General features: G+C 41.3%; 1 protein-coding gene across 1 annotated transcript in view; it reads right to left on the reverse strand.

The window, feature by feature from the left end:
* The window catches only part of ITGBL1 (integrin subunit beta like 1), a 206,581-nt gene that overhangs the window by 11,305 nt on the left and 176,793 nt on the right, over positions 1–18,483 (reverse strand). The window contains exon 8 of the mRNA XM_040487122.1: positions 13,775–13,891. Within this exon, the coding sequence (XP_040343056.1) occupies positions 13,775–13,891 (117 nt within the window). The remainder of the gene's footprint in view (positions 1–13,774; positions 13,892–18,483) is intronic.

Raw genomic sequence — 18,483 nt, forward strand, 5'->3', positions numbered from 1 at the left:
CAGCCTTGAGAACCAGCCCCATGCAGCTTCCTAATGCTTGTGGGATGAAGGTCACCTACTTTAGCCTTGCTTATGTTCGAGGTTCCTGAAACACACCCAACTTTTCCAACCTCACTCTCTCTCTCCTCTTCTCCCCTTTCATGCACTTCAACATTTGAACTGGTCTGCTCATTGTCCCTGTACATTTCCCGGGCTTTTCTGACTTCTTGCATTTGTCGAGATGGGAATCCATTCTTCCCACCTGACACAGCCTGCTCCTGATAAATTTCAAAGCTCAGGGAAGGTGACTACACCTTTGTGAAGATTTTTCTAATGTCACCAGGTAAAGTTCATCTTCTCCTCTGACTTTCTATACTACTTTATTTTTCGCTTCTATTGTGGAACAGTGTCTTCCACTTTGCGATACCCAGTTATGTATCAAATAAACTCATTACTTGACTGTGAATTCCTTGAGAATAGGAATCACTTCTGATTCATCACTGCAATCCTTCAGAGTCCAAGCACACTGCCTTAGACATAGTGGATCATCAAAAAACAAACCAACCAACCAACCAACCAACAAAAAGACCTTCTAGACTGAAATAATTTTTTTTTAAATCTCCTTCTCATTCCCTCACCTCCACCCCCAAATCCCAACTTAGAACTATAAACTGAATCCAGGACATGATTATAGGCCACTGAAGGACAATGGACAGTTTTTGGATGGCTGTTCTACCTTTGTGTTCAGTAGGGTGGAGTGAAGTTAGAGAATTGGTGCCCCTTAGGGGCTACATACACAAAAAATAGTTACTAAATTGATTATATCTTGACTTCACCCATAAAACAAAAGTCCGCTTAAAGTGAGATCTATTTAAGATGTTCAAAAAAATTGTCCATCTTTGGAGGCAGATAACCTGGGATACAAAAAATTGAGAAAGAGCTTCTGTGGACCACGGACATCAAGCTATGGACTTTCCAAATGCTCTTGTTTCTTACTGTCCCTGGGCTAGTAGGAATTACCATCAATTGGACATAATTGGAATCATTTAATCCCTATTGCAGAGAAAGCCATTTTTCCTTTAACTTAAGATATCACTGAGAATAACTAAATGGCTCCTCACAGCAAGTAATTTAATGTAAAATTTATATTCAAGGAAATAGGAGATTGTTTTTCATTTATTAGCCCATTCATCACATCCTTCTGCAAAATTAAGTTGGCATCTAGCCCAGACAATGGTCAGAATGCATTGGTATTCAAATGTTTTGCTTTGCCATTTACATGGTTTCTCTTTACTTAAAAATTTTAAAAACCTTTCAATAAAAAAATTTTTAATAAGCTTTAATAACATAGGCATCCATTCAAGAAACTACTGGGTACCAGGCATCATACCAGGCTCCACTCTCATGGTTCCTATAGTCCACAAGGGTAGAAAACAAGGACCAACAAACAAATGCATTGGAGCTATGGGACAACTAAAAAGGACACTACTGTATTCAATAGTGAGAACACTGTTAACTGGAGTAGTCAGACAAGAGCTCTGTGACACCCAAGGGATGACACAAAGCCAGAGAGGAAAGCTAATGTTCTAGGAAAGCTAATGGAAAGTTCTTGGAATAAGAAAGACCTTGGCATGTTATAGGCAGTGAAAAAAAGGTCAACGTGTTCAAAGAAAATTGAGTAAGAAAAAATGGAATAAATAGCAAAGCTGGAGAAATGTTCAGGAATGAGAGCATAGGAAATTATTTGTTCTTGGTAAAAAGTTTCAATTCTAAGAGGGATGAGAAATCATAGAAGGGTGCTGTGCGAGAGAGTGATATGATATAACTCACGATCTGCAAATTCAATTTGGCAGCTGTGTGGGAGAGATTAAGGTGTGTTGGGAGGCACGGAGTGTGGGGAAAGCGAGAGGATGTTGCAGTGGTCCAAGTGAAAGGTGACAGAGGTGGTGTCAGTACTAATGGAGAGAGGTAGACAGAGATTCACTTCGGTGGCAGGTGTCTATTGGATTGGACGTGGCAGGTGAGAAAAAAAGAACTAGTTTTCTAGCTAGAGAAATATTATAAACAATGATGCTATTTGTTAGAAATGGAAACTGCAGGACGGAGAGGTTGGGAGCAGAAAATCCGTTCTGTTTTGAATCTTGTGTGTCTGAGATACTCTGAAGACAACCATGTAGAGAGGTCAAGTAATCAGATGACGCAAATCTGGTACTCAGAGGACAGGTTAGGGCTAAGCTTATACATTCTGGACCTGCCAAACGTAGATGGCACTTAAAGCTCTGAAAGTTCATGAACCCATCTAGGAAGAAATAAGTCTTGGGAAACTCCCATATGTAGGGCTAGGGTAGAGGAGGTGAAGTCAGACAAGTAGGAACATCTAGGAAAGAAGGAGGAAAACGAGATGATTTTATAAACTGACAAAGGAAAGTATTCCATAAAGGAGGCCTACTGAGTGCAATGTTCCAGAAAACTGAGAGTTAAAAAAAAAAAGACCGTAATAGTAGTTTCAGTCAGATTTTGCCGGACCAACTGTACCACGCTGTCGCTTAGGCCTGTGAATGAAACACCTAGCGGTGGCAGATGTACTGGAGTATCGTGCATACCTTTCAGTAAGAACATGCCTGCCGGGTGGCTGAATCGATAGTGGTAAGATATCTTCGTATAATAAATGTATTGTGGGTCATTCTAGAATGAACCTTAGAAAGATCCAGCCTAATAAACCATATGAAGTACACTAAATTGGCCTCCACTTGACTTCTCAAGTCTTCACACAGGTGAGTAATTTTCCACTGGACTTTCACTTTGAGAGCCATTCACCTCTCCCAGATGCTTACCTCCTTGCATCTGGTATCTTCATCCTTGCTTCTTCTTCCTATTCTCTTCCCTTCTCTCACCAAGGATGCTCTAGACCTGTGTCGCCCAGTATAGTAGTCACTAGTCACACATGACTGAGTTTATTAAAGTAAAATTTAAAATTCAGTTTCACAGGTGCATAAGTCACATTTCAAGTGCTTGGTAGCCACATGTGGCCAGTGGCTCCTGTGTTGAATGACACAGATACAGAACATTCCCATTAGCTTTGAAAATTCTATCGGAAGGTGCTGCTCTAGACAAAGACCGTTCTCAGTGAAATTCATTGGCTCTGAGATACATTTCCTTAAACCACGGCAATGATGTTTCTCAATTAGGAAATGGACCCAGGAGTGGATCTCTTTGCATCAAATACTACATATTGCCTGCCCCATATTCTTTTCCCCTTGTTAATATTAGGAGGACACTCATTTTTTTTCAGGGAGGTGATAATATGCCCATCTGAAAATGTTTGATTACCCAGGCTCCTTTTGACCTAGGACCTACCTCTAATAAGTGAGATACAAGAGAAAATCTCTTCCTAGTTTCTAGGATAGCTGCTGTCCTCCAAAGAAAACCAGATGGGACACAGCCAGCATGTATGTGTCCTTTGCTCTTTGCCCTTTTCTCTCTCCCCTTTTTCTTTCCCTAGTTGATAGACACACCGGAGGCTTTCTCTGAGAATGACAATAAAAGTCACACTGGAAGGGCAGAAGTGAATACAGAAGGTGTGTGGGACATTGATGGCTTTTGGGTAGTCACCTCCTTATCTATCTCTGCAGTAACTTAAGATGCAAACTGGAGGCAATCGCACTGCGACCCTAGCTACGAAAGGCTTGGCTTGAGTCAGTGGGTGGAGGCCTTTAACAATGTGAGCAACCCAGCAGCGCCTGGGGGTCGCCACGTTCATATTCTCGGCGGTATGCTCTCTAATTTGCAGCTCTGAACTAAACAACTCCCAGGAGAAATGTGAACTGATTGTGTAATTAAGAGGTGGCTCTTCATTACCCCTTCTTGTTCTTCAGCTGGACTCATGGGCAGCATTTATTCCAGGAGCACAGAGCAAAGAAGGAAAGCAATAAGCAGTCCATTTCTTATTCTCATCCTGGGTAAATGGAGGACAGGAGGGAGGTCTCTGATTAAGCTTATGCTCGGCTAAGACAATTAGACACACCTGAGCCAACGCGTGGATATATTTTGTTTATGAAATCCTAAAATCATAATCCACTAAAAAGTGAGCAATACTTAGGGACTATCACCCTGGACTCAGCATTTTTGTTTTTGTTTTCAGTAGTGACTTATTTGATTAAAAAAAAATCCATGCATTTACAGATCACACACAATTTTTATTGTTAATAAAGATGTTTTGAGAAGGTCCGCATGTGGTCTATGATCATTGAACATGACTAACCAATAATTTAGTTAAATGAAGAATGGTCTTACTTCATACTGATTTTCTGCTTGCCAGTCATTTTCAGGTCGTGATTTTGGTGTAATCAAAACGGAACCGCTTAAAATTATGTAATTACTTACATTCACCTTCAGGTACAATTGCTAATTTACCCCAGCCTACCAGAACTGGTTTAATCATCTCCAGCGTTATTGTTAGGAGGGGATAAACAGTGTTAGTTATTATTTCTCAGGTGCATGCTGATTAGGTAGGTTTACGGATGTGTTTGATTTTACTTATTCCTTGTTTGCTAAAATACTCAGGCAGTCCCTGCTTTGCTCTCTGGCCACACACTGGCTGCACAGGGTTCTAGTTCATTCCTCCCCGTGAAAGACCGTGTCTGTGTCTGGTAGTGCACTGAAAAAATGACCTGAATTAGTGATTCTGCTTCATTCTCCTCTGAAGCCACACCAGAGAGATGATGTTAAGGAGTTTCACGTACTCATGGTAGTAATATTTGTCAACCACTGGCTGCCACAGCATGGGGAAGTTAAAGCCTTGAACACATAGCCTTCACTCCTCTGAGGCACAGGACTGCTGATTCATATGATGCCAACTTCCTTCCAAAACCTCCGTAGCTAATGCTTTACGATAGCCAAGACAGACATAGTGTTTTCTCCTGTTCTGAAGATGGACGTTTCAATCTTTCACTCTCCACCTAGTACCCAGGGCGTGCATTGATGCCTTCCTGGCCTGTAATACCAGTCACGTTTCATTCTTTATGTCCCCTTCTCATCATAAAGCCAATAGGTGGGCATTATAATCCTTACCATACACATGAGTGTACCAAGACAGAGAGACCAAATAATCTGTCCAAGTTACTACAACTAGTAGGAAATGGAGCCAGAATCCAATTCCTGGTCGGTCGAGTATGAAGTTCACATTCAGCTTGCTGTGTGGCACTGCTCACTTAGCTTCCAAGAAAATAGTGACCTCTTTCACTTAAATTTTCCTTGAAAAAATGCAGCTGAGTGCATGCACACACACCATAGATTGTGGACTTTCTCCAGACAAAATATCAAAATACCCACAGAAGATTCATAAACCAAGATTTTTTTTAAAAAGTTCTATTCCTCCAAAAAAAAAAAATTAAAAAAAAAAAAAAAGGGGGGCGCCTGGGTGGCGCAGTCGGTTAAGCGTCCGACTTCAGCCAGGTCGCGATCTCGTGGTCCGTGAGTTCGAGCCCCGCGTCGGGCTCTGGGCTGATGGCTCAGAGCCTGGAGCCCGTTTCCGATTCTGTGTCTCCCTCTCTCTGCCCCTCCCCCGTTCATGCTCTGTCTCTCTCTGTCCCAAAAATAAATAAACGTTGAAAAAAAAATTTAAAAAAAAAAAAAAAAAAAGTTCTATTCCTCCAAAAAAATGTAGAAATACAACAAAAGATTCCCAGATATTATTTTCGAAGGATGGATTTATGAGTGATTTTTATTTTGTCCTTTATATTTTAGTCTTTTTTAAAGGTTGAAAAATAAAAAAAGCAAAGTGAAATATTTAATAATGTCTTAACATCTAAAGATGAGCAAAATAAAATAAACAAAGTGAAGTAATTTATACCATAAATGATAAATGAGTAGTTTGAAAAAAATCCTTCCCAAGGATGGATTAAAGAGCAGCGGAGAAAGAATTCTGATGTAAGAAAATGAAACAGTATATTTCTTCCACATGTCAAATATTTTTCCATCTCTGTGCCTTCACTTAGCTTTCCCAGACCCAAAGTGTTCTTCACACCCAAGCTTCATACATCTAAATATTTGCTGTTCAAGGCCCCAGTCAGATGTTCATTCCAACTTGAAGAATTCTCTGATTTCAAACTGAGATCTCTCTGTCTCTCTCTCTGTCTTTCTCTCTCTCTCTCCCTGCCCCCCGCTCCCTCCCTTATTTGTGGTTCTCTTAATTTCTAATTTATTCAAAGAAAAAAAAACTTTTTGAGATGTTAATCCTAAGCTTGAGGGTACAATAATTAGAGACAGAGAGAGAGAGAGAGAGAGAGAGAGAGAGACACTTTCATTACACCCATGGGAAGTGTACACATTTGAAGAAAAGACACATAAGCACACTTACAATGACATGTCACGATGTTATAATAATGAAGGTATTGCAGTATGGAGGAAGTCTAGAATAATTTCAGAAAGGTTCTCTAAAGGAGATAATTTGGAAGACTGATGGAAGAATAGAAAAATGACGAGGAGTTGTTCCAGAAGAAGCAAAGATAAGGAATATGATGTCAGGTAAAAGGGACAAAGCCATAACACATCCAAATTTCTCCATCTCCATGGACCTCCATGAAGAAATCATTGTTTTAAAACCAGATGGAGACAATTGGTGCCACAAAAGCGTTGTCTCCTTCCCCCCACCCAATTACTCGAATCAGAAACTTGGGATTCATACTTGGGATTCATCCTTGAACCTACCCCGCTCTCACTCACATCCTTTAATCATGGGTTTCTGTAAATGCTGCTCAGACTCCTGGGGCAGTGGAGGTCTGTCTAAGCATTTGGCTGACACTCAGCACCAATCTCCCAGGAAGGAAACAGGTCAGGAACCCCATCCTGGCAGCAGGACGGTACCAGGCTTTCCTCTCCATGCCAGTCCTTGAGCAATTCATGAGGGTGACAGCTCAATATAGTGGTGTGGGGATTTCCTTCTCTTCGGATAACACAGCCCAGATGCCCAGAGACGAGATCCATACTGCACAGGTGCTGAAGCTTCCCTGACTTAGAGGAAGCCTTATGTCCCAGAGGAGCCAAAACCTCTCCTAATGATTCCTTGGGCATAAGCTCCCAGAAATCCCATGAAGGCACGACATCCCCATCAGACATTCATAGTTGAGTCATAATCCCTCCCAAATTGGTTGAAATTTATTAATCGTAGGTCACTATTGCCATGAGAAGTGTTTTCTGGTAACCCTGGCACACACCATTTTCATCTGTTTCCAGGGAACCCAAGACAGGAGCTTGAGGGTCAGCGTCTCTTGTAGCAAAGTAAGGGTTTCGGCAGCCTGCTGTCCACATCTAATACTGTCGCCAGTACTAGCAAGTTTTTCCATCTGTACTGTCCCCTGCCTGGCTGAACCGCCTTCACCTCTCTCCAGGTCTCCTCTCAGAAACATCTACACCCACCAGCTTTTGCGGACAAACTCTTCCCAGCGATCCACACTTCACCCCGCAGCTAGAGGTACTTTTTCACTGAAGGAGTCATGTTACTGCCTTGTTTAAACCTCTTCGATGGCTTCCTATCATCCTTTCACGGAAGCCTCAAATCATTAATATGGTTTTCAAAACATGTCGCCCCCTTCCCGCCTTTGCATTCCAATCTCCAACTACCCAGGGTTTCTGTCTGGTTCTCAAATGTTCCTGGAATATGTCACTCTCGCTTTATCCACAGATGCCCGCATGTGCTGTTCTCTGTGACTGTTTGTGTCACATCTGCCGCCAGCACCTGGCTAAGTTGTATGCAGCCTATTATAAGTATGGTGGTTGTCACATTCAGCTGATTAATACATGTGAAGCACATACTGTGCACCATATAGTGTTACCCAGATATGGAGGCATTAGAGTCTATGTTACACCCCCCGATTATGTATATTCCCACTGAACCCATGGCTCTCCTTTCAGCAGGACCCAATTCATTGTCATTCCTTTGTCAATGTCTGCCCTTCAAATTTAATTGTAAGCCCCAGCAGACTCACCACCGAATCTCCAGTGCTGGCAAATAGTGGAGGCTCAATAAATATTTGATGAATTAATGAAGAAATAAATGATAACTTCAGCTTCAACCAGGCAGAGGTTGGAAGAATTTCCATATGAAAACATTTAATTAGAATTTGAAAAGAAGAGTCTGAAGCTGAGGAGAATGGAGCTAAGAAATCACCTGGAGAGACTGTCCTGAACATGAACGTGGGAGATGCTGAGATCGCTCAAGGGCAACACACAGCAAGTAGAAAGACATCCAGGAGCCATTTCAAGGGAAATATAAGATTTGTTGGTAGGCTCTGGGAGAAGAACAAGGGAAAGAAATAAAGTGGTTATAAGAGAAGTGGGAGAAGAAATGGGTAGGACAGGGGTCTCCAAGGCTCAGAGGGGAGACCATTTCATAGGGGCTTTAGAGTACCCACAACTCTGTGTTTAAACTTGGTCACATGCTGGGAGAACTGAAAATCACCAAGGATGTGCGTGACTAGGACTTATCATAACCCTAGGGAGAGTCAGTTATGTGGAATCGTTGAGGATAGACCAAGTTTACATGGGTTTAACACTGAACCAAGAGGAATGCTATAAGTTTAGAGGCCAGAGGGAATGGTATCAAGGAGATAAAATTATTTAAGGGCATGTGTGGGTTTGAAGGGCAGAGCAGGGCTTTACAGGGAATAAGCATGCAATGAGTATTCGCTGACTCAATTACTGTGATGTGCTATATACATGATAAGAGGGGTTTCACTAGGATAATGGATATTTTTAGATAGACTGAGAAATACAGAAACTTTGGTAATGCATACTGTGACCCGAGGAAGCCCAATGGCCAGTGTCTTGTTAATTATGCTCTTCCATGCTTGGGAAAATCTATGAGAAGCTCCCCCACAGAAGCTGCACTGCTGAGTGAAAGCCACTAAAAATATGGCGGCCACTTTGATTTGGTAGCTCAGTGTCAAGTGTGAGGAGGAAGACGGCTTTATGCAAAAAGTAAACAGGAGAAAACATTCATTCTGTCTAAAACGGAACACCAGAAAGTCACAGTTCTGAATAATAAACTGTTCTTACAAAAGGCATTAATAAGCAAACATGGAGCCCTGTTACACATCCCTTAGGGTTAACTGTAGTCCACAGCAGAAACTTCTGCCTGAGTTTGTTATGTGTGCCATTCTCTTTATATGTATCTAATACTAGTAATAATAATACATGATGTGTGCATATGTAAGTGTATGCCATACATATATACACTTATATGCTGGCTACTTTATCTGCATTAACTCTACTAATCTTATCGTAACTCTACAAAAGAGGTATATTATGATGATCACTTTATAGGTGAGAAGTAGAGGTTATGTAAACCGTCTCAAGTAATATTGTTTGTAAGTGGCAGAGCCAGGGCTGGGGAAAAAATGCTCCCATCTGTAGTCTTGACTGCTTCACCGTATTGCCATTTATATTTCTTAATACTCAAGTACATTTGCATTTGCATGAAAAACACAGGAACTTGTGATCGTCTCATCAACTGGTTTAGTATGCTGTATACTTTAGTACCAAAGTTACCATAGGTTCAAACATGTCAATTAATGTCTTGTCTCTTGTATTTTCTTTCCAGAGAAGAGCGGAGACAGAGATGAAATTCAAGACTATGATAACCAAGGCTCAAGTAATTCCTCCCCTAAAGCAGTGCTCTGAAAATAAAAGAATTAAAATCACAGTACCTTTATTAGCTGTCCTAAAGAAATCCCACTTTGAGCCCACGCGCAAAGCTGCGGTGGGAGGTAATATTCCCAGTGAGAACATGAATTACAGCTGATTCTCATTATTTGAAAACTCTGCATTTGAGAATTTGCTTACTCACTGAAATGTATTTGTATCCCTGAAATCAATACTCATTAAAGTTTTCCAGGTCATTTGAGCACACAGGCAGAATGGTTCACGTTCTCAGCTAAGGCCAAAGAAGATCACGCTCTGCCTCTTGTGTTAACTCTTACACTGTAAAGAAGTGTCCTTTCTGCAGTGTATTTAGGGCTATGCTTTTCACATTTTCATGCTTTTTGTTGATAATTTTGATGTTTGAGATGGCCCCTAAGTATAGTGCTGAAATGCCTCGTGTACCTAAGGGCAAAAAGGCTGTAATGTGCCTTATGGAGAAAACACCTGTCACATAATCTCCGCTCAGACGTGAGTCATAGGGCTGTTGGCCATGAGTTCCATATTAACAAATCAAGTATGCATTATACAAGGTCTTTAAACAGAAATAAACATAATACAACGGTATGTATTGATCTGTTGATGAAAAATCCTCTGACCAGAGGCAGGAAGTTGGCCCCGTATTTTTCTTAGGAGCAATGATTCAGTATTTGCTAATTCAGTGTTCACGGAAACTTGATAGACTATAGCTACCATGAATGAGAAGACCAGACAGTGCCTTGTTGGGGAATACTAAACAGAGTGTGTGTGTGGGCTGTGAGTTATATGTAGCTTTTCTAGCTGTATGTTACTTAGGATAAACATGAGTAGGCCATTGATGGGGAAATCTCTCCCTCTCCGTCCTGGAACTATCCCTCTCCGAACAATAGGATTGACCATCCAGAGTAAAGACTCAAGTAAATGACAAGAAAAGCAGAAAACACACTGACTTGTATGTATAAAGATGCATGCAGAAGTCCTAGTGAAGAAATGGTGGCAGAATTTAATGTCCCACACTGTCACCTGGGCTGGTCAGCTCAAGGAGCTTTGATGAAGCAGAAGAAGGAAGGAAAAACAAGTCATTGTTACCTAAAGACAATATTTTAAAATACCAGTATTACCCAACCCTAAATCTCTCAAGGACATTATTCACCTATGAAAGTGAAATTACGAATAACATACAATATTTTCAAGGAAAATGTCCAAGAATTATTTTCCTTTACATACTTGAAAGGTATTTGGAAATCTTTGGTCAATAAAGTGTCTTTAATAAGATTTAAAATATGAAATTAAATGCATAGGTGATTTTTTTTAGATCTGGTTTTTACAATTTAAGAAAAAAGCACTGAGACGATGCATCCACTTATAGATTATAGTGATCAAAGATACTATGCATATCTGGCTGCTACGTGCCTGCTGCTGGCTGGGCTGTGCTCTTCTTTTGAGCACACGGGAGCAGCAGCAAAGTTCTGTCCAAACTCAAAAATGCCTTTGTCCTCTGATAATTAAGTTCCATGATACCATCTCTATTCGGTGAGATCAACCACCTAAGAATTAATTTCTCACTGTGTGAGTAAGGATCTTCCAAGTTGTAACCAAGGCTATAGCAGGAAGATAAGGGGTGTTAGCATGTCTACAGCTATTGTCTAATCTACTGCGTTACATCCTGTATCAAGAAAGGCTGGATCGGATGGTTGGCAGAATCTAACCAGTATTGAAGAATAAGACTGTGCTGGTTTGTCTGCTGCACTATCCAGAGAAAACACTCAGGCCACCCGGCATGAGTGGTCTGTTCCTTTGGCAGATATATTTTGGCAGCCGCAGCTGGGCCCACCAATATCATCCTTACTGTTCTGGGGACTTCCACCCGGTGCCACCTAGGGTTCTCGGCCCCAAGGGAGTCTCTAGCTAGAGAAGACTGCTCTGAGATCATGCGTGTACCTTTGAGGCATGCTGGATGTGGCAGGCGAGCTCATGGCTCCTAGAAGCAGTCCTCGACCAATGACTGATGGAAAAATCAGAGTTGTGTGCTTCATTTGGGCTCCCAGAGGTTCATCTCCTGTCCTTGGATGAAGCTACAGTTGACTGCCGTGGATTGAGAACACCATCGTAACTGACTGCCTTCCCTTACCCACTCTCCTACAATGTATCCTTCACCTTTTCAATACATCCCTTGCATTCAAATCCTTATCTCTGAATCTTCCCATAGAGTTCCCCTACAAAGTGTTCTAGTCTCCAGCACAATTATATTTCTCGTTGGATGTCAAGTAACTGGTATCCTGGTTTATACACTGGTGTTTTACTAGTTTAGCTAGTGAAAATCAGTTTTCCCGGGGGCACAGATAACTCTGGGTAGATGGACAAAATACAGAGAGTATAGACAAGCAGAGTCAAGTATTAGTGTAAAAAATTACTTTGTGAGATGTTCTCTCACTTACCTAACACGTTTGATTTCATCTAGCAGGGAGTTATACAGATTTGTTGCCATCTTTGATTTCCTCCCCAAAGTTGTAGAGAGAGATGCACTGGGGGGAGGGGGCCTATAATTTATGGGTATGTAGATGTAATAGGTTTCTACAATATCAACCATTTCAACCAAGTTACTGAGGCAGATGGGCAGGGAGACCCATGTGAGATAGACGCTCCATGTCAGAGATAATGACAATGCTAATAATAAGAGCAAAGATGTGTATGTGGTTCTTTGTAGGGGCTTTAGATACCATTGTAAGAACTACATGAGTTAGGGAGCAGTTGGGTGGCTCAATCGGTTAAGTGTCCAACTCCTGATTTCGGTTCAGGTCATGACCTCACAGTTCATGAGTTCAAGCCTCATGTCGGGCCCTTCTCTGACAGCTCAGAGCCTGGTTGGAATCCTGTCTCCTTCTCTCTCAAAAATAAATAAAGATTCTTAAAAAATAATTAAATGAGTTAGTAAACATAGAGCACTTACCAGAAAAATAAAAAGACTATAATCAATTTAGATATTTCTGGTAACTGATACCAATGAAGAAAAAAAAAAAATCTAAACTAAAAATAATATTGCCAAAAAGTCCAAACAGTTTGATGTCACCCTGGGGAAAACTGTGGTATCGAGAAAGATCTGTGAACTGAACGTCAGAGCCCACATCCTGGGTTCTGCCACTTTTTAGTTTTGGGACACTGACACCTCTAACCTCACTCCCTGTCGCATCTGTGAATTGCAGAAAGCAGGAGCAATCTCTTGGGGCTGTGCAAGGGCCTCTTCCCTTGGCTCACAGAGAAAGGAAAGAACAAAGGATGTTTGTTCAAATCGCCAGTGTGTTATAGTTGGTCAGCGAGAGAACAGAGAGAAAGACACACAGGGATGCCAGGTAGATGGCGTCCCCGCCTTCAGTGAGCTGTCTGTGCATTTTGGTTTTTCCCTGATAATAGCACCCAATCACATTACAATCATTATCTGCTGGTTCTGGACACCTGCACGGAGCTGCAGTCTGCAGGCATCATCTCTACAACATGAAGTTTTGCAAGACTGAAACAGGACATTGAGGGTTGGCCCCATCCCCTTGGCTGCATGAAGCTTGGGTAGACACTGTCACGTTCACCCTCAAGGACCTCATTTGTGCTGCACTCCCTCTGCTGCCTGGCCTCTCCCTGGGTCCCCCTTGCTCTGAAGATTATTACCTTTGGTGAGCTCCTGTTGGGTCTCCCAGCCATCATGGAAATGGAATGTCTATCTTCTGTGCTTTTGTAAGTAGAGTGTGATTTTACCCCCAAGTTTGCAGGTAATACATGCTTCCCCTACCAGTTTTTATTGGCAGAGCAAGAAACGTCATTTCTAACTGAGCAGGTGCAGCAAAACCTGTCACTATCTTCACAAGAGTTAGCATAATCTCAACGACCTTTTGTGACCAGCGGGCTGTGTATTTTCACATATCCCTAAGTCAAGAGTCCAAGAAAATAAAGATCATTACAAACCGAATTGTGTAATGCTTTTAGGTCTACTTGTATATTGCCTTCAGGTTATCTTATCTTCTTTTTTAACAGAGTTTCCTTTTGTTAAAAAAAAAAAAGAAGAAGAAGAAGAAGAAGAAGGGTAAGAAAGGCAGGCAAAGCTGGCCGCGAAGCTGTGAGAAGCGCTTACCCCCACAGACCGTGCCGTCCAGGCCTTCACAGCGGCGGCCGTCGCATTCACACGTCTTGCCGTACACCCTGGGGTCTCCCGGAGGGTAGCAGGTGCACTTGCCACATTCGCATTTACCTGCAAAACGCACAGGGAGGGCACACTTGTTAGGAGGGTCACGGAATCGGCCAGGCTTCCAAAGGATACAAACAACTAACACACCATGAAGCCTGTTCCTGCTGCGCCTGGAAATAGTTCCACAGATAATTTTCTTACCCGCCTTGGGCAAGACCAAGACCAAGTGCCGAGGAGGCCGGGAGCTGGAGTGACGCTTTTGTTTCTTTCGGTTTTCAAGACGAATGAGAATTCGTCTTATTAAACCCTCTGGGCGTTTCATCTTCCACTTAGTCTGATGATACCAAATCATACATATTTTGACATAACTTAGGATAACGTTGTCATTTAAAAAAATATTTTATGTATTGTTACTGGGGCTCTATCGGCCACATAAGCAAACGATGTTCATAGGTACATTTCGAGGTGATGTTTTTTGACAATTGGGCATCAATTTTGTAATTCATAGAACTCATTTTAACAGGGACCATGTATCAAAGTGCACGACCTTAATACCAGTATTATTCTTGACTTGAAATGTTAAAGTATAAGCGGTCTTTGCAATGAGTTGGATTCAAAGTTTGGGAATTCCTTAACTACTATCGTTATGGCTTTCATCATTATTTATTGAGCTGTAACTACGTGTCAAACACTGCAATTCTTTGAATTCCATCATTTTGTTTTCACCATACCACACACTGACCAGCATTATTACTATCATTTTACTAAACAGGAAACAGACACGTACTGACGCCAAGTTCCCTTCCCCGGTGAACCAGTTCATAAGGAAGAGATTCAAAATTTATATCAATTCTTATTAACCTTAAAATTTGCGCACTTAGCCATGAAGCCAGACTGCATTTTAATATACTCAACGCAGCACCGGGAGGCTATACGAGAAAGAAAATTTCCCTTTGTCTGAGGAATCGGTGCTGGTTTGGCAGAAATTCAGCTGGGTGACTACTCCAAGACATCTGTTCCTCTCTGTCATTAGCCCAACCATCATAATTACACACCCACTGAAATGATCATAAGATGCTTCGGGGCTGACCCTGCAATGTTGTTAGTCATTCTGTTGCTGCGTTTGTATCTTGTTAAAGAAATTCTGAGTTGGTAGATGATGGAAGAAAGGAAAATTAGTATTTCGAATCATATAATTTCAGAGCTGTAATTAAAGATAATCTAATGCAGTGATTCATAATCTTTTCTGGCAGCAGAGGTGGGGGTCACTGTCCCTTTGAGAATCTGGTGGAAGATATTGCAAGAGATAGTGTTGTTCTGGCTGCCCTTCAACCTGTCTCTCTTCCTACTTAGAGATGGGTCCAGGTTCAGCAGGAGGCAGAGCTCTTCCCCTTCCCCAGGGATACTCCCTCTTCCTACGCACTGGTGGACAGAAGAGGGACACACCAGACAGTCTTGGCCAGGGCTTTGGTTCTTGAGGGTGGAAGAAAAGGCACAGGGTCTGTGGCAGAGTTTGCAAGAGCAACAGCACAGAAATGAGTGTCCACAAGTGGAGGAACTCGGCACCCAGTTCCAAAGTGATGGCAGCAGGGGCTAGTTCTTGGCAGGGCCTTGATTCCCTGGGCTGTTGCATGAACTGGTTGTCCAAGCTTGCACTCTGCACCTAAACCCTTCTAATAAAATCCTTTTCCATCCCACTTAATGAGGTTGGTTCCTGTTGTCCACAGACAAGAACTCTTAACTGGTAGACCCCAGATCTCTCCTTGGAAAAATACACCAGCACTCATTTATTTTTTTATAAAGTGTCAAGAGGATCCATGACTTTCTGCAGTGTACTTAATAGATGAGGAAGCCCATGCAAGCAGAGGCTAAATGATTTATGTAAGGCCAGCAAAGTAGACATTAGCAAGGTTGGTACCGGAACCCAGATTTCCTGAGCCCCAGTTACCTTCTGGTGTACATAAACACATCTGCCCTCATCATGGGTGTGTGTGTGTGTGTGTGTGTGTGTATGTGTGTGTGGGTGTGTGTGTGAAGGACAAAAAATTCCATTTTTTTGACTGTGGAGACAAAGAGACTAACCACAGAACCATCAGCAGCACAACCACATACTGTTAACTAGTCCTGCATGGACAGATATGGGAACCTTCCACCACATTATTCCTGAGAGGGAATGCAGTCCAGTTATCACATCAACATCAATTTTTAAGTTTGAGGGCATATGTATTTGTGGTGATAATTTATTAACATTTTAAGGCATTCTGGAAGTTTCCCGGATATGCATTATTGGCTTCTGTGCCTCTCTGGAAAGGATGATAGAAATGCTGGCATATGGATTCGGATATCAACGTTTCATTTATTTCATTATGGACAGTTTCTGTCTTGTATTTCTTCTATAAAGTTACACTGAAAAGTGTTCATACTCAGCCCTAGGTTCATTTTTTCCCTAGCAGATTATAATTCAGGTATCCTTTTTCAAATATTGGAGAATAATTAGCCACTCTGCATTTCTTGGTGTGTTTTTTTGTTTTTTGGGGTTTTTTTGGGGTCATGAATCTGTTGGGGTTTTAAAAAGCTATATTAAGCCAACTGTTAGCTGACTTACTTTATAGCTACAGCTGTAATACAGTTCATAGGCTATAGAAACTTCATATGGAAAGGCAAAACATCATAAATCAAGACAGGCTAATTTATTACAGAAAATTAATGAAGAGTCAGTTGTTCATACAGTCCACATATTAAAGTGCCTTATTTTGCTGTCTTAGTTCACAGCTTCAGTCCAGTCCCAACCAAGACATATACTTGCCAGTTAAATTTCTGCTCATCTTTCAATATCCAATGTCACCAAATCCACGATACTTGCACCCTGCTACTCATGTACCTTCACAAATACAGCAGAATCAACTGCCTTCTTGCGTGTCCTTATGATGTTTGAATCGATACTTATTGAACAGATGCACTAAACAATCACTGCATGTAAATAGTTTAGTAATATTCCCACAACACATGAGCTTTAATGATAGAACTTAAATTTAGAATGTCTCCTCCAGAATAAATATGCCTTTCCAATTGGCCAGAAAAACTTCATTTGTACTTCCCACAGTTACATCAATGAAATATGTCCCACAGCAAGCCCATCACCTTTATTCACAAACCTACTTCTCTTCCTGTGTCCTGTTATCAGGAGAAGGTCACCATCATTTGATCTGTCACCAAATCTTATATATTTGATATATATATATCAAATATATATATCAAATATATATATATTTGATATATTTGATTCCTTTTTTCTTTTAATAAACTATTCTTCTCCTTCCAGTTTGAAATTTCATAAGATCCACTTTTTTTTTAAGTTCATTTGTTTATTGTGAGAGAGAGCAAGAGCAAGGGAATGGAAGAAAGAGTATGAGCAGGGAAGGGGCAAAGAGAGAGGGAGAGAGAGATTCCCAAGTAGGCTCCATGCTGTCAGTGTGGAGCCCGATGTGGGACTTGATCTCATGGATCATGATATCATGACCTGAGCCCAAATCAAGGATCAACCTACTGAGCCACCCAGGCGCCCCAGATCCACTTTCTTATAACATGTCTATGATTATGTAACCCTTTTTCAATTAATGGTCCCACGGGACCTTCAGGGCAGAGATCAAATTCCTCAACAGAGCTCTCCACCCCTGGTCCAACTCACCTTTCCCAGTACACATCCAGTGTTCACAGTACACTCATGTTCAGAGACTGATTTTTGCTCCACTTATTCTCTCTGTTGTGCACTCTACCACTTTCTCTATACCTTCCAATCCAATGTTCAACAGCCAACTAAGATCTCCTCTCCTCTATGAAACTTTCCTCGCCATCCCTGTTGGGTTACCTCAATGAGTTGTTCTTTCTCTCTGATCCCACAGTAATTTGTACACACCCCTTACTAGGGGTGTACACATCCCTTACTAGGGATCACTGCATGTAAACTTTATACTAGATAAGCGTATGCTTGAATCGACCACAAATACTGAACTCTCTGTGGTCCAGGCTGACAGTGAGATTAATAACCTATTGGCAGCCAGCAAAGTTCTCTGTTGATGGAGTAGGAAACACTGACAGGTTTATTGTCTTTCACTTTTTCAATAAGAGACTGAATCCAATCTCCTTCCTTTATTTGCTAAATGATATTATTATTTCAATGGCTGTTTTAGTGTTGTGGAGATATAAATGTAGCTTCTCCAATGACTACCAGTATTCACATAAGTAAGAATGAAGGATAGTGGAAGTTTGTACGTCTAGCACTAATAAGTGCCATTTTGTATAACAAATTGGGATGAGAATCTAAAGAAAGATACACTCAAAGAAATACAAATAAGCCGAGTAATTTTTGAAAAGATAATTCAAGAACAGATGGAAAGGACAGAAATAACCATCTGAGAAGAAATTAATTCAGCCAACATCATCAATATCATCCAACCAAAACTTACGTGAACTTTACACTGAGTCTGTCCATTCCTATTACATTTTAAAAAAGCAGATAACCTTTAAGAGCACACAAAAAGTCAGTCCAATGATACATGGTATGGCAATCCTTATGTACTGTATTTTAAGGCTTATACATTAGCATAGAGTAATGACCTAATGCAGGTATCTAGAAGTTCTGATTTAAAAAGATT

Source organism: Herpailurus yagouaroundi, unplaced genomic scaffold (assembly GCF_014898765.1).
Source record: "Herpailurus yagouaroundi ecotype Mexico unplaced genomic scaffold, PumYag 164, whole genome shotgun sequence".
Classification (NCBI taxonomy): Eukaryota; Metazoa; Chordata; class Mammalia; order Carnivora; family Felidae; genus Herpailurus; species Herpailurus yagouaroundi.